We start from the raw sequence: 16,430 nt of genomic DNA, 5'->3' as shown, positions 1-16,430 counted from the left end.
CAGAAAAATGGAAACGGGAAAAGATCCTCAGTTCTCTCTACAATTTTTGCATTATATTCATCATTCCAACTTTCTTACGGAATCTGAAGACTTTTTCTCTATGAGCAGAAATACCCTCCTGGGAATCCTGAAATTAAGTTCTAGTAATTTTATTGTCAAATTCTTTACAAGTAATTTATGTTTAATGTTTGCATACACTATTTGATGTAGCTGTTTGCTAAGAAAATATTTATTAGGATTGGAAGTTTAACATAGTAAATCAAACACTTAACATTCACTGGACTTCAAACATAGATATAAAATACCTTACAAAATTTGTTTATGAATTACACAAAGCAAATGCACAGGGTTTGTCTGATTCTACACTGAATTAATCCCAAGCCAAAACAAGAAAGTAACCCCTAGAAGATCACAAAAAAAAAGGCATGATAAACTGCATTTTGGACATTGTTGCACTGCTATGTAATAAGCCCTTTTTACAAATGTTTACTCAATGTTAAAAAAATCAATTAAAATGTATTCCATCTAACAAAACTATTTGATTAACATCTGATTTTTAACTGACTTTACACCATGAAATTCTATTAATAGAGGTAACTTAGTCACTTAGTTTAAAATATGGAGCATAGAGATAGAAAAAAATTAACCTTTAGTAGTCTTTAATATAAAATGCACTAAATTTTCCAAAATAAGATTATGACACACTAGTGCCAATTTATGCTGACAAAAGCTGATATCAGCTTCTTTCTAACTAAAATTCATTTCACAATACCTTTATATATTACATGAATATTCAAGTAAACTATTTAAAAATATTTAAAAATGCAAAAACTGAATTATACAGTGTTTCAGATAGGTGGTTAATTTGGGAATGCTGTCATGTCCAACTATATATATTTATAGATCTATTTCATCTTGTTTTTAAGACCATCATGATACTACCTGATATTAACATTTTATATTTTTCAATGTATAACTTCAAAAAAATTATAAGGATTTAACATATCACTGCGTACTTTTTCATCACTGTTTTCTGTGCGACACTGAATCACCTTACTGGCTTCCCTTTGTAAAGTGCTGAGTAACAGCCAAATTACATTAGATTTAAATGGAGATGATGGTGCTCAGTGTCTTACCAAAAGAAATCACCATTAAACTGCTATAATCAAATAATAAAATAATAAAAAAAGGTTCAGCTGAGTAGCGCATGTGTTCACCAGTGTCAAATCTCTAACAAAACCCTGAAAGACAAACAATGTATTTCCTGCAGGCTGCATTCTTTATATCCACCAGCTGCAAGGATATTACAATATTTTATTAATGATTCAAACACTGGACACCTTCTCTGGTTGAAGGCGAGTTGCTCACTAGTTTTGGTCAAGTGGCTTTTGGGAAACTTTCAGAGCAAAATAACCCAGCAACAGGAAATTGGAATGGAAAATGCCAACCATGCACAGTTACATTACTGCAGGAACTGAGTAACACATGCAAGACAAAGAAAAAGTCAGAACATACCAAAGTATCAATGGTTAAGAAGTTAGTAAAGTTTTCACAGTGTTTCATACAGCCTTTTACTTTAACACAAGTGCATCACTTACCACCACTATTGCTCAGACATTTTAAAACATCTCTTGGCCATGCAGATCAGTTTGAGAAGAAAACAGCAAATTACACATCTTAGGCATTTTTTAGACATTAAGTACAACTTATAATTTTATTTTTATATTCAGTCTTATCAAACATGTTTTCAAGTTATATTCATTCTAAGTGTTGGGCTTTAACATTCCTCCCAATTTTGTTGGATCCTGAGCGCTAAATGCCCAAAGAACTGGCCAAATCTACAAAGCTAAGCTTTGTTCAAATCACCAAGTTATTACATAAAGAGAAGGTATAGAGAATTTCTTGTTAGCACTCCTAAATGTCTTCCCTCCTAACCTTGAGATGATCCTAACCTTGAGATGGTTTTATTCAGTTGTTCACATACATCTCTGCCTCCTGGAAACATTACTCTACTAGGGTGATTTATGAAGAAGTAAAACTAGACTCAGGAACACCACTGACTTCTTTTTTTCTCCGTCCAAAAAAGAAAATACACATTTTTTCCCCATTTGGCAAATTCTATTTGACGCCACATCACCACCACTCAACATTAACTCATACAACAGAGACTTACTCCACTGTCAGACACAGCAGGGGAAAAAGGTCCAGAGGATAAACGGGAGGCTCTTTATAATTGCTTGCTCATAAGGAGAGAATCCAGCTTCCCCTTAGTTATTCTTTCATAAATTAATAATTTGTTAAAATCATAGTCACAAGAATTTTAGCTATTACACAAAATTCAAGTTTAAAAAAAAAGAACAACAAGAATAAATTAGTTACAGCCTTGTAAACAATTGTTCATTTATGTAACATACTTGGGGGAAAAAATTCCTCTATATAATAAATCAGACAGTACAAGGCACACATCACACTTAAGAATTCAAAGTGATAAAACCAGCAGATGCCTTCATCTTCTTTTTTCGCTGGTGTAATTGTGCTATAGACACTGTAAAAATATGTAGATTTTTGTTTACATTACAGTCATTTGAAAATATTTCATGACTGTGCTTTTTCTGGCAAAATATTTGTGCTATTTTACAGTACAGTATGATTTGAAGTTCTCGGAATGAATCTTCTCAAACGTTCTCGACAAAGCTGCCAGGGAAAAGGCCAGTCTTTCCATTTCGTTGCAGAGTGCCTTTGAACCAGCCATCCTCTCGTTTTTTGTGTACAAAAACAATGTCACCTTCCTTAAGTTCAAGTTCTGCTTCACTCTGAGGAGGATAGGATACCACAACCCTGTACCTGTGTAATTAGAAAAAAACCACTGTTTAGGTTCTTTTTCTCCCTCCTTTAAAAAAAAAAAAAAACAACCAATGCTTTTAAAAGCCTCTTAAAGCTCACAGAAACAGAAAACTGCCTAGAACTGTTTCCAGAGTACATAATAACTTAAAATTATGTCTTGAACAGATAATAACAATAGCAACATAATAAATTTACGTCAAAATGCATGCATCTCCTATCAATTTTTTCTTGCCAAGATCCCCATAAAAGTCCAGACAATGGTTAAATAACAGGAGAAAAGTGTAATTATTTTTTCAATATAAATTTGCAGACTCTTCCAGTCAGCATGATTCAACAATAATCAAAGCTTTCACAGCAGTAACTAGGCATAATTTTACAACTGTATGTTTAATATTATATTATCCCAGGAATGGCTCTTCAGGAAAGGCAGAGAACAAAAAGAAGGAACAAACAAAAACTATTAATTTGCACTGCTGTTTTAAATGATTTTCATTTTATTTTCATTTTTCTTAGAAACTTTTCAGGATAGAACACATGCCATCTTATTTGGACACAGCTTTACAATTTGTGTACTACTATATTAAAAATAAACATTTTTAAAAGTGTTCAACTCAACAATTTTCTTAAGCACCTGACACAAAGAACAGTGTATTTTTTGAGTTTGTTGTAGTAAAATCACTTTTCAAATATGAGTGCATTAAAAAGAGGCTACACTCTTCTCTCTCTCTTTTAAACATGCATAACACCACTTAACCTCTTCTACCACGGTTTCAGTTCACATCAGCCTAAAATTTAGGTGTTGCAGCTCTGTGCACAATCATGTCAACTTCCTGATTGAGTTTTCTGATAGATATTATAACTCAGCTCTTTGCTATACAACCAATAGTGTCTGCATGATGAAGTCAAATAGAATCAATGGCCGACTGTAAAATTCAAAAGCTTCTGAAGTTAAGAGCCTTAAATGCAGTGCTAGGGAATCTGCTGGGAAAAACAGAATTTCCCAGTAAAATCAGAACATTTTGCACTCATGAAGATTACTTCATAGATTACGATAACTATTATCTTAATAAATTAAAATAAATTAACAATCTGATGAAAAGACAAATGAACAAGATATAGCCTAGTAAAGGATGGAATACCAATTAGTGCTCATTATACCCATAATAACATTTTGCTTAAGAACATATAAAATGAAAATGAAGTCTGTCCAGATAGGTAAAAGTATTCAGAAAGGAGTAACAGCACTTTATAAATAATTAAATTCTCTTGGGAAATCTGCGTATAGCAAATCATATTTGGACCTATTCAGTTGTCGAATATAATTTACTTGTGACTTATAAACTACGACCATTTCAGTTATGGCAATCCCCAGATTTCAGAGGACTGGAATTATTAGATTCATGCTTCATAAAAGCTACCAAGCCAATTACAAGATTTTAGTGTCCACATCCAACCCAGACCTGCACTAACTTCTGCTGAGGGCAACTTGGGTTTTAATGCTGACTTAGGAAATAAGAACCAAATAATAGACTGTAAGTTTTATTGAGACTGTAAACTGCTTGAGTTAAAATAATAGCCTTTACTCAGGCAGGACAAGGACAAGATAGTGAAGGATAAAGAACTGCAATAAAGCTGTGAAAAGCTTCTACTGTTGTTAATAAGCAGGTTGCTTCCAGGCTGAGAGCACACTATGCAGCACCAATTTTATCCAAAAGAGAGCCTGTTTCAAAAATGAGTTTAAAGAAAGAATACCTGCCTGCCTTACCTTGCACTCTGTCAAGTGCTGCCCTGTAAACATTTGACTCGAAATATGTTTGGTTTTATTTTCTGTCAGTAACCTCTGTGCTCCCCTGAATTGATAGACTAGTCTGTTCTACTGCTCACTGAGTGTTAAAACCAACAGCTTTGCAAAAACCCACCTTCTCCTTGCCCTCCCTAGAGGAACACCAGCTAGTGCAGAAATACTGTTGTCCTGAGCTTTCCATACAGTGTTAAGCAACCTCAACCTTGCAGTAATTTGGTACTTCTCATCAAATTTTAGCTTCCTAACTATTTTGATATCAATCTTGTAATCCAATGTCTAAAACAGAGCATGGCACCTCTAGTTTTAAAATGCTATTTTACTATATTTTTCAATGTTTCATGAGAAGAAACCCATCTGGTTTTGCACTTGTAAATCACATGTTCCTCTTCAGATTTTATGCCACATTTTACAAACTCTATTTGCCCAAATAAGGGTGATCAGATTCAAACCCATCACACATTCACACAGCTTTCTGTACACATCACCCTGAATCAGCTATGCAACAAAAACTATTTTTCCATTATTTATTTCATCATCTACAACATACTGCCAAAACTACCAATTTCAAGCAGAGTAAAGAGCTTATGCTTCAGCTCCAAAGTTCATTGCAAGGTCCCCGGAGAAAAACAATTCTATTTACTAAGCATGTTTTGGAAAAAACATGTTCATTCCCACATGTTTGAATCTTCCAAAACAGTTCCTTATTTGCCTCCCTATTCAGTATTTACAAATGTTTTCAATGTCTGAAGGTCAAATTTGCAGATCTTTTGTGGTCATCTAATCTTATTATTTTACACACACCGAAGCTGTACAACTATGAGTTTTCTTCTTTCTTTTTTCCTTTAACTGTCTTATATTATTTTTCATTAATTTCCAAAATATTATCCAGTTCTTTTTAAACAGTTAGTGATAGAATGTTAATATTATAAAAGTGAAAGTAGCTTTCCAGAAGTAGCCACTATATTTGCCATCAGTTCTTTGCTGATATTCTTAATGTGTCTGGTCACATCCCACAGTGCCTTTGCTTTGTACTTGTGAATTTATTTCTTTATTTTGAGGAGGAGGGTGATCTGTCTTCACATTTCTTCATTCTACTTTTTATTTTTAATATTAGCATTTCTCACACTTTTCAGTAACGTGAAAAAGATTGTATCTTTCACGTGTTTCTCCCTTTCTTCATTGCTTCTGTTTCACTGGACACAAAACACTGCTTTTCTTCCCAGATAGTCGTAGTCGATTTTTGGACAATTATCTGTGGTTTGCCTGATCACCAAGTGGATAAAAATACTTTTTCACATGCAGAAAATTTTAGCTAAGGAAAACACAGAATGCTGGAATTACTATCATTACACAAGTTAAACTTGTACTTTTTCTTGCACTTTGAATTTTTACTTTTCAGCTCATCTGTGCCCTGCCATTGTGCATCTCTTCAGTCTGCTGAGTGGGTGCCTTGACTCCTACAGATAACCAACACCCATCGAGGGCAGACTGATTCTCAGCATCTAATTACCGAGCATTAAATGCTGCCGGATGTGGTAAGACTTGTTGCCCTCTAAAGCCACTGGCTCGCTCACTGGGAGCAGATGTCACACCAGTCATTTTGTGGTGGATAAAATGACTTGGGGTCACTTTAATCACAGAACAAAATTACTGCTGCCCTTCACTCTAACTGGATGAAGTATTCATTTTATAGTTTAGGATATGCAGTGATGTGTATTTAGGTTCAACTTCAGGTCTTTAAAACCATTGTGGGGTGCTGGGTAGCTTATTATTACAGTGCTGTGTATTTAATATAAAATTTAAGGCTATTTAATCAACATTTACCTCTAAAAGAGAAAGCTCATGAGAAGAGCTTGCCACTTTCTTTTAACTCTTGTCATTAACTAAACTCCTCAGATAAAGAAATTCCTGTATATTCATAGCATAGCATGTGTCACTCTGGGAATTTCAGGATGCTGAGTCTATCTTTTTAAAGAAAAGACAGTGATCCTTGGCCTTGTCAGCGCCAAATCAATACAAGAAATCACAACACCCCAAGACAACTTGTGTCTTGTCTGGAGAATCGGAAGAAATGACTGAACTCCATTGCAGAGTCTCAAGGTGACAGACAGGAATTCTCCAAACTCTAATCAAGGCTTGGCAGAAATTTCTGTTAAACATCTCTGCTCCTTCTGTACAAGGAACGTAAGAAAGACCATGGATCACAGCAAGCAACCAACCTGCTTCACAGGAGAACAGTGAATATAGGAATGGGAACAACAAAGAAGACCTGCAGGAGTAAGATTTAAGAGAATGTCACAATCTTCCCTTCCTTTAGGGAAATGGCCAATGGTGTTAAGGATCCATCTGCAAACATGTCACTAAGAGCTTGTTTACTATCAAATCAAATGTCCATCCCCTTATTCTGTATGATTGGAAAAAAATTCACAAGCTTTACTTCTAATTTTCTGTAGAACATACAGGAAAGACATACCCTTGGACAACCTGCAGTTCTAGTGAATGGAGAAATAGTGGGATTAACATTAAAATTTGATATAGAATCTTAAAGGAAGCAAGGACTTCGGGGAAAATTCTGTATCCAAAGCAGGAACATTTTCAAGTGCTTTCCAATGTTGAGCCAGCTTCTTTTGCTCCTAGTTCATGCCGAATAATCAGCAGAATCTAACTCGTAAATCCTCTAGCCACATTTGAAAATAAAACTTGAACACTAGTATTACACTGCAAATCCAGAGTCAGAATAGAAAAAGTAGTTTCTTTTTCCAGTCAGATTGTAATCTGAGCTTGGAACTGTGAGATTTAAGAACAGAATAATCCTAACAAGAGCTTTTTGTTGAGTTTATCCTCAAGAACATTTTCTTCCTCAACTCAAAATTTTCACTGAAGATGCCATTGCATCATAAGTATGGTTCTTACCCACCCCATCTTCCAAAATGCTGAAGAGTAATCAATGCTTATAAATTACTTTGAATATATTAGATACCATGTAAATTTTAAGTATTATTAACCAACACATTTTAAGCATTCAGTCAAAGGAAATGTGCACATCAGCTCAGGAAAAACATTTACCCTGTCCTGAAAAGGACAACGAGAACCCAGATGTAATTCTATTTAAATTTAAATTTAAACTGACAAAAATGTAACAAATCTGCATGACCACCAGTGAGAATGATCTTGTAATAACACTTCTCCAGTAGCAATTATCACTTAAAAAATAGTAAGAATACAGAGAATGTTTGAGTATATGTCATTACTAGATCAATAAAAATATACAGAATCATTTTCTTAAAGTAGTTCTAAGAAAAAAAATTTCCATCATGGAAATAAAACCACTATTTTTTGTGAGGATAGAAAGAGCTTTACACTAATATGCACTGGTCATGCCGGAAGAAATTGTATATTATTTTCATATTCAAAGCATAAAAACATACTACTGTGCTAAACAGACTTACAATAATGTGAAAATAAGTGACATTATTCTTAGAGAAAAGTCTTTGAGGTTTTATTTCCCATCTCTAAATTTAAATCTACTTCAGAAATTCAGTATGAAATAGAAATTACCTGCAAGGAAATTGCATAGAAACAGTAATAATCTTTTCAAAAATATTAAAGGTATGACAGAAGTGAACTAAAAGACACATAGAAAGTTACATACTGTCTGGATCTTAATGGATGGGTATAGCTTAAGATCAGTGAGCCCCTGGAAAAACAACAGGATGCTCACACACGTGAGTTAATAGTATGAAAACAAAGTTTAAAACAGTCAGCTTGAAACAGTTCAGTCCTAGAGCTGTTAACATTGAAAATCTACTGCTTTTTCTCTCCATGCAAAATCTTGTATTTACTGCAAAAGAAATCCTATGACACTCTTTATACTGCTTGTCTGTTACAAGGAATCATAAAAGAGACTGTAGTTAGAAAACTGCCACTTCCTTCACAGTCTGTGCAATCTCTCAAGACTTGGAAATTGGAAAATGAAAGATGGACACAAAAGTGACAGAACTTTTAAGCAACTGCCTGCTAGTTTCAGAGTCGAGACAACTCTATGTTTTTCAGACTCACTTGCCAGAACAAAGAGCCTGCCCTAGAGCTTGCTATGTGGAGTCATGGGGCATTTGGGTACTAAAAGTATCTTTGCAACAACTCAAGAAATCACCTATTAAGAAGCCTACACATAGTAAAGGTCTCACTGACCATATATTTAGGCTGGCAGTTATGCACTGCTAATAATCTTCAAGGACTAAGCTGATATTCATAAATGCAAGAATATGACGTGCTTCTCTTTTGCAAAATAGGATGCCTATCTTATCTACCTCAGTTTTCATACCAAACCTGTAATCATTGTATTTGTCTATTCACTCAAACACTTTAAAGTAACATGAAAAGTAAACAGCTATAAACATAAGTATTGGTTGATAAGTAAATAAAGTATTGTTAAAAAATAACTTTCATCTTGTTATAAAATCTCAGTATTTTGAAGCAGTTCTGATATGCACTTCAAGTGTCTGAGAATGGATTTTTTTTTTCCTTGGCTTGCCCAACTCTAGCTGCATAGGATAATTTACCTTTCACAGACAAGAGGCCTGGATTCATTCAGGACCGGACCCAGCGATGAGCAAGGCTGCCGAGGTGGTGGTGCTATTGGAATAGAGGAATCCAAGGAACTTGTTTTCCGATGCAATGATTCCTGTGCCAGCCCAGAGGCCTCGCTGTCGGTGGGACACGGTCCAGCTTTGCTGTGAGTGCCTGCTGACGGAGGCTCTGGCCCCACTGCACCTTGCAGGGCCAACTCTGCGGCTGCTTGCTCAGCCTCCAGCGTTGGCGATGCTGGAGGTGACAATCGAGGCTTGCGTTTAGTGGATGCTCCAGAAAGTAGTTTCAGCAAACCTTTTTTTTCTTTCTGCAAACCAAAAGCAGTGCCTCATTTTAGAACAGAAAGTCTCCCATAAGAAGAGATGAACATTTCCTTCTGATAGATGACAACATGCTCAGTAAACGATGAGATACTTGAGATTGTAAAAATTTAAAAGATAATGATGAAACTTATAAAAGAAAAAGAAAATTATTAACATTCTAAAGAGAAAAAACAATAAGTAATTAAGACCATAAACTTGCTAAGTCCTTTCACTTAGTTAGGTTAAAGCTTAACTTAAAATACATTTACTCTGTCCTAAATGGTTGTCTAGAAAAAGGTGTGATGAGTTAGATTCCCACAGCAGGAATTTAAAAAGTAAAACATTTCATTAACATGGACATTTCTAGGAAGACATAGAGAACAATTTCTAAGCAGGGAGAAAAGTCCACTCTGGAAGCTGCTGTTTAGGTAAGTTTCTTTTATTTATCCTCCCTCAGCAAGGGAAGATCTTCATGACTTAACAGAAATTTGCCCCAAGGAGAATGTATTGTGTTTTGCTGCTGTGCTAGAGGGGAGGATTGTAAACATTCTTTTTGCTTGTCCAGACAAGAATCCCTGAAGACTATTACCTACCCTGAAGAGAATTATTTAAGTAGCTTTTTGTGTTTCTTGTTTTTTTTTTAAAGGGGTGTGGGCAGCGATCTTCTTACCAACCCTTTGACTGAGTGAATTCAGTGTTTATAAGAGGTGCCTGATTGTGAGCCCTGGAGACAAAAATAAGCTATTTAACCACAGACAGAGAAAAGCATAAGCAATGTGAGTTTTTTTATAGCCTGGGATGTAGTGGAATTGGTGAATTAAAAAATCTGCAGTACTTTTTCTAAGTCTCCAATAACATAAAGGTATTTCAGCAAAGATTTGCTGTCTAGCAAACGGGAAAGAAAAAGAAATTAAAACACTCCAAATAATGTAATAATAATGGCCAGTCTTCGCGAGCGAAGATCCGGGGAAGGTCTTTACACCTTCCAGCCTGCGCATTGGATTTTTTTGGTGAGACACAGTGTGCGCGGAACTGAGCCCACCCTTTAATCCTAAGGTTCATCTGCCGGGGCCAAGCGAGCTTGGACGGTGGCAGCGAGGTCCTTAGGACGTAGGTGGGTTGCCTTTAAGGGCTAACGAGCCCCACCTGCCCGGGAGTGGCCCTGACCGGGAATCGAACCCGGGTCTCGGCGGTGATAGCGCGGCGCCTTTACCACTAGACCACCAGGGGCTCCAAACACTCCAAATATATTAGCATCATTCACCCTAAATTATAAATAAGTTTTCTAAAATCCCTCCTTAAGGGCACTTCAGTCTGATTTCAATGTCTATGGCTAAAATAATTTTAAAACAAAGTTTTAGGTACATCCATTCAACAATAATCAACAAAAATAACTGAAAAGTGGCTGACATTAGTGTACAGCCTAAGGTTAAAATCTTCATAAACTACATTAAGCAGCTACATCAGCACATGGCTGAAGAACAGCAAGGTAAATTCTAAAACATTTGAGACATAAAGACAGTTCTCCCAAGGAAAAAAATTTCTAACTACACCACAGCCATAAAAGAAAATCAATTAGAAAGTTGGAGGAAGTTTTTGGACTACAATATAACATAATCACATGACTTGGTGAACAGTGAGAATGAGTTTAGACATAGAGGAAAATACTTCAAATAGAAGAAAGGAAAGCAGAATCACTACAGACTGTACTGATCTACATTTAGAAAAAACAATTACGTGCATTCTTTCTTTGTCCAACAAACATTGTAGGTAACATGTTTTTCATAATCTCTCAATGTGTCTGCTTAATAAGGAAGGCAAACTAAAAGAATACTGATTTTCATTTTTTAGACTGAAATTTTTACGTTCCCACAGGTTCATGGGGTTCTTTGGTGTGTTGTTTAATCTCTTAAAAGACTGTATGATGAAAACAGGAGAATTCAAGGGAATGATTTTATTCTCTACCCACCTTGCCATCCTTGTCTGCTTTACTGACAGCAGCACTTCCACCAGCTGCTAAAGCACTCTCTGGAGATGCAGGAGCTCCAGGGTGAGTGTTTACAGTTTTTCCACTAATATCTCCCTCCAAAGATGAAGCAGCAATGTTAGGAGAATTCAAAGAAGCTGCTGCACATGCCAGTGGGATGGTTGAGCGGTTCACATTCACAGCTGTGACGTAAGCAGCACTGTTTGGAACCTGGGGCTGGAGCTGCTGGGAGGCAACAGAGTGGTGGGGAATGATCACAGCTGCAGGAATAAGGCATGTTGGACTTTGTGCTTGTATGGGTGTGACTGCTGCCGTAGGTCTTTCTTGACTGTGTGAGGCAACTGGAACAAAAGAATAAAACCTGAAATAGTTCATCTTTTCACAAGACACACAAAGTGAGGTGCAGTCACTGTGTTATAACTAATCAGTCACGAGAAGTTTCCTTCCTACCTTCTTAACTTTCATTCCTATTATACAGTGGCATGATACACAGCATCAAATTTATCTTACCTGAAGAAAGTAATAGCAAATGCTACCCTACTTGCACCAGTATGCAACAGAAGAATAACACCACTGCAACTGTTGTGGAGAAATCCAAGCTGCTAAGTGAAATGCTTCACGTACAGACAGAAATGAAAAGTGAAGATTACATTTTAGTACCTAAGAACTAGCTAAATATTGCCTGAAAGTGGTTTGCTCCTTTTAATATAATACGTAGTTGTCAGGGCGCATGATGAAAGTAGGAAGAAATACTCCGTATAGAAGATGCTAAAAATATAATTGGATTGTTTCCCTAAACTATTCACAAAATCCACAATGGATTTAGTAGGTCTTTCAAACAGTAAGTACAGTGGCAACTACTGCTACGAGTGGTTTCTCTGAAAACATAAGCTATTGTCTCTTGGGATGTTTAAATATAGAAGTGGATTTACTCATACCCCCGTGAAATAAAAGGAACATCTACACTGGAAGCTGGAGAATAGCACAGGGCTGAGCATACTAACCTGGGTTGCAGCTGAGCTGCAAAGCACAGAGTTCTGCAGGAACTAATTAATCCTTTCCGAAAAGTAACACTGCTGTTATAGTCATATGGTCAATCATATATGCTTTTGGATCATTTCAACAGCCTGGGCATCTGTGCACCACCGGGTGGTATGAAGTGCAGACATTATAATTGAAAAATATGAGGTAAAATGCAGCACCCCAGCGCTGCACAGCTTCTCTCCTTCAAACACTTTGAAACTTTCTATCTAAGGAGGGGTCATCCCTCCAGTTTGGTACATGTACATCTCAAATGTATCAATTCATTTTGATTTTTAGATACTAATTAGAGTTTCAAACTTGTTATAAGTGATATCCTGGAATCCAGCCTACAGCACTTGCTTGCTTTATTCTGCTTTCTACAAATTCCCTTGGTAAGATGGTTAGATTGCAGCAACAGTGTATTAGAGAAGATTGACCAAGTTCCCAAATTTTGGTAAAAATCCAATTATTAATGCGGCCTTTTGTTCACGACGCATCAGTTTTCTTACAAGTAGCTGCTATTCTTCAAGATATGTCTACACTCACATGCAATTTACGTACTACAAGCATAGAAAAGCTTTCTGGTTTTGTTTTCTTATCCCAATGGAACTGATAGGAAAAATGCTCCAGGTCCCCCTATTTTCATGAAGTTTATCCTTTAAAGAAATAGGCAGAATATATGTTTTCTTCATAGTTCCTTTTAATCAAAGGATGCACACTCCCTCAGCAAAGAAGATGTCAAGCAATGTCTCACTTAAGATCTTTTGAAGAAGGGTCCTCAAAGCCCTGAGCTAAACTGAAACTGGAGAACAGCCCCACAAAATGCAGCATTGATCTGTGAAGCCTCCCTCACCAGGAGAGTAACACTCAGCTAGGGAAAGCTCAATATGATCATGTTTCAGATGCTGACTACAAAGCTCTCTGTAACATTTGAACATAAAGCAACCATTATTGCTTCAGTTCTCAGGTCCCTGTAAGGGACAGATCTGTATTTGTGACTGAACAGTACACCTTTACAGAATCCAATGTTAAGTTCTTTGCATAGAGAGTGCAGCCCCTCTGGATATTCCATTTTGGACTTGGAAAGTTGGTGGGAAGTATGTTGTCACATTTGTCAGCTAAATGGAAGGGTAAAAGCTTATTTGTCTTGACAGCAGTGCAGAGATGCAGGGACAGAAAGACCTCTGGAGCCCACAGGAGCTTTCTCCTTGGTGCTGTCATGTGCAAGCCTCTAGGCAGCCCAAAAGAAACATTTAGAGTAGAAACCACCTGTGCCTGAGAGGCAGGAAAGTACAGATGCTTTGCTTAGTTTCTCTTACTAGCTGCCAACAGCATCTGGTTATTTTTATTTGAAGGTAACAAATAAAGCTGTTACATAGAACTAGCACATCTGTTCCAGCCTAAGATCAGACTGGAGAAAGATGGGGCCCATTAAGGAAATAAAATACCTAAAGACATATGTACATATCCTACCTTGAAAAGCAAACCTGGTGCTGACATCTGAACATGCCCAGCGTGTTTTAGGAGATGCATGACTCTGAAGAGGGAGTGGGCTAATTCATGGAACTTGAGACCATAGGAAATAACCATTCTTAATGGGATAACAGATCATACCATTAGCATATTCTGCTTTGACTTCTGCTCTGCTAATAACAACCTTGTGATTTAAGAAAACTTTTTACCATCACTCGCAGCCAAGAGATCTCATTCTCTAAATTCAAGGCGGAAAGGGGAAACCCTGGGATAGTCTGAAATGGAGTTTCTCTTTTTCCTTTTCCTTTAAGACTCTTGGAGCAACTGGAACAGATTAGGCTCCAGTTGTGAGGAATTTTCTTAGCCTGGCAAATCCACAGAGGAGTGCATGGATTTGGTAAACAAAACCTCTTGAAAACACCACTATCAATCTTTTTGGATCTGCATTTAAATAACAAGAAGGCATGTTTCACTATGATGTGGCCTGCCCCAGACAGTAAATGCAGACTTATACCTTTCAGAAATACAGAATTTTACTACATAGATTATATGGATCTTGAAGCCAATATAGCCTTAGTGTTTCAGAATCAAAGCTGAAAGAAGTTGCAGTCAAGGTTAGAGAACAAACTGGAATGCCTAAGGACCAACCCTGAGACAGAGACCTGAAAAAGAAGAAGGAATGAACCTAGAGGAATTCAAAGATGTTAAAAGATAATTTAAAAGTGAATGCTAAATTAGAGCAAACTGTAGCTGTTACGCAGTTAACACACAAAAAATAAGCTATGACTCAGATATTCTTTTCACTTTTACTACTATATGAATTGCATATGAGTGGGGAAGCTCAGAGAATGTCCCCGTCCCAGATACTGCTGGAACAAAAAAAATTCCACCTAAAGTACTTGCATATAAATTCCCAACAGTGGGAGTATGTACGTACACACAGCTGCTTAGAGGAGAATAATAAAAGGTTCAACAACTCAGAGGTATATATTGTCATTTCAGCTCTAAACAATGACATTAAAAAAACCCTCAACACATGTTCACATATATCCTCATTCCAGCCACCTGCCCAGACAGACCTTACAGTTGGTCTGCTACACAGATTTTTGATTTTTTTTTTGGTATTTTGGTTTTTGGTTTTTTTACCTGTTCTAACTGCATTGCGAGCCTGGTTGACTGTCATTTGTCCTGTCACGTGCATAAGGACCTTTGTTTGTGGACTAGTTTGGATATGTGCTGCAGAAACCACAGCTGTGGGTACTGTGCTGGAGTTCACTGCCACACCATTCCCCTGGAGCTTCTGGGATGTTCCACTAGCAGTGGAAGGGCTGACCATAGTTACCACTCGTCCTGTTTGGCCAGCAGTAGACATGGGAACTTTTGTTTGTGATGCACTTGTCACCGTCCTGCCAAAATGAAAAGCAAAACAAGAAAACACAACTGAAAAAAATTAGCTAGTTAGAAAAGCCCACAGGCCTTCAATTATCCAATTTTAGCATTAAATACAAGAACAGAATAATTTTGGACTTGAAACAAGATGAACCTTTTATACGCTTGTATAATACTATACCTTGTAACCGGAGCCACATAGTTTCCAGGAAAAACACCAATCTTGCTTGTGTGCATGGAAGTTCCTTTGAACCAGCCATCTTGGCAGCGTTCAAACACTAGGAACATTTCTCCCTTCCGCAGCTCCAGTTCATCTTCTTTTCGAGGAGTGTAAGGGTATATAGCAATATACCTAAAAGACAGGAAAAGAGATGCAATCAATATAGCTAAAACAACTGAAAACATAACTTGTGTTTCCTGGCACAGAGAGTTTACTCACAGATGAGAAGGCACGGCAGAAGGGGTTATGTGTTAGTTGATCCATCATACCATTACGATATTAAAACAAGTGATGGTAATAGTAAAGGAAACAATGACAATTAAGAATACCCTCTTAACTGCACTTAAAGGGAATGCACAACACTAGTAATAGGACTGTCCATCTTCTTAATTAAGTTAGTGACCTTAATTAAGTTAGTGACCTTAATTAAGTAGGTGTTTATCAACTACACATCCCACTTCTCTCTCCCTACATCTGCTTCTAGTACCTCTCACATTTTGTAACACACCAACTTCTTTTTTATTTGGAGGTCTGGGGAGAATGGAGAACTTTTTTTGGTTGGAAGTGAAAGATCAGTATCAGAACTACTTTGCAAACTGCAAAACTGGAGTTTCCCTGTGCCAACTGCAGTGCAAAAGAAAGAGATATGTGACTGGAAATTGAAGTCTATGGGTTAGGTAGTTAGCAGTTACTCACCTATAAAGTTTATTTCCTTTTTTATTTTCCAAGCAACACTAATGCGTAATACAGTGCATTTGAAATCATACTGAGAGTTCAGAAACATTTTGCATGTTTTCT

General features: G+C 36.8%; 1 protein-coding gene across 3 annotated transcripts in view; it reads right to left on the bottom strand.

Annotated features, from left to right (window-relative positions):
* Positions 1-211: 211 nt before the first annotated feature.
* Positions 212-16,430, bottom strand: part of SH3RF1 (SH3 domain containing ring finger 1) — an 84,077-nt gene continuing 67,858 nt past the window's right edge. For 2 of the 3 annotated variants that reach the window (XM_050338291.1, XM_050338290.1), the window contains exons 8-12: positions 15,594-15,764; positions 15,170-15,429; positions 11,510-11,868; positions 9,211-9,545; positions 212-2,844 (exon numbers count right to left, since the gene is read on the bottom strand). In XM_050338291.1, coding sequence (XP_050194248.1) covers positions 2,676-2,844; positions 9,211-9,545; positions 11,510-11,868; positions 15,170-15,429; positions 15,594-15,764 — 1,294 coding nt within the window. In that variant the 3' untranslated portion in view covers positions 212-2,675. The remainder of the gene's footprint in view (positions 2,845-9,210; positions 9,546-11,509; positions 11,869-15,169; positions 15,430-15,593; positions 15,765-16,430) is intronic. The other variant, XM_050338292.1, reaches the window with a different exon arrangement.

Source organism: Myiozetetes cayanensis, unplaced genomic scaffold (genome assembly GCF_022539395.1).
Source record: "Myiozetetes cayanensis isolate MyiCay16 unplaced genomic scaffold, myiCay2020 scf7, whole genome shotgun sequence".
Taxonomy (NCBI): domain Eukaryota; kingdom Metazoa; phylum Chordata; class Aves; order Passeriformes; family Tyrannidae; genus Myiozetetes; species Myiozetetes cayanensis.
Note: the sequence above shows the minus strand (reverse complement) of the source record. Positions and strands in the feature narration are given on the sequence as shown.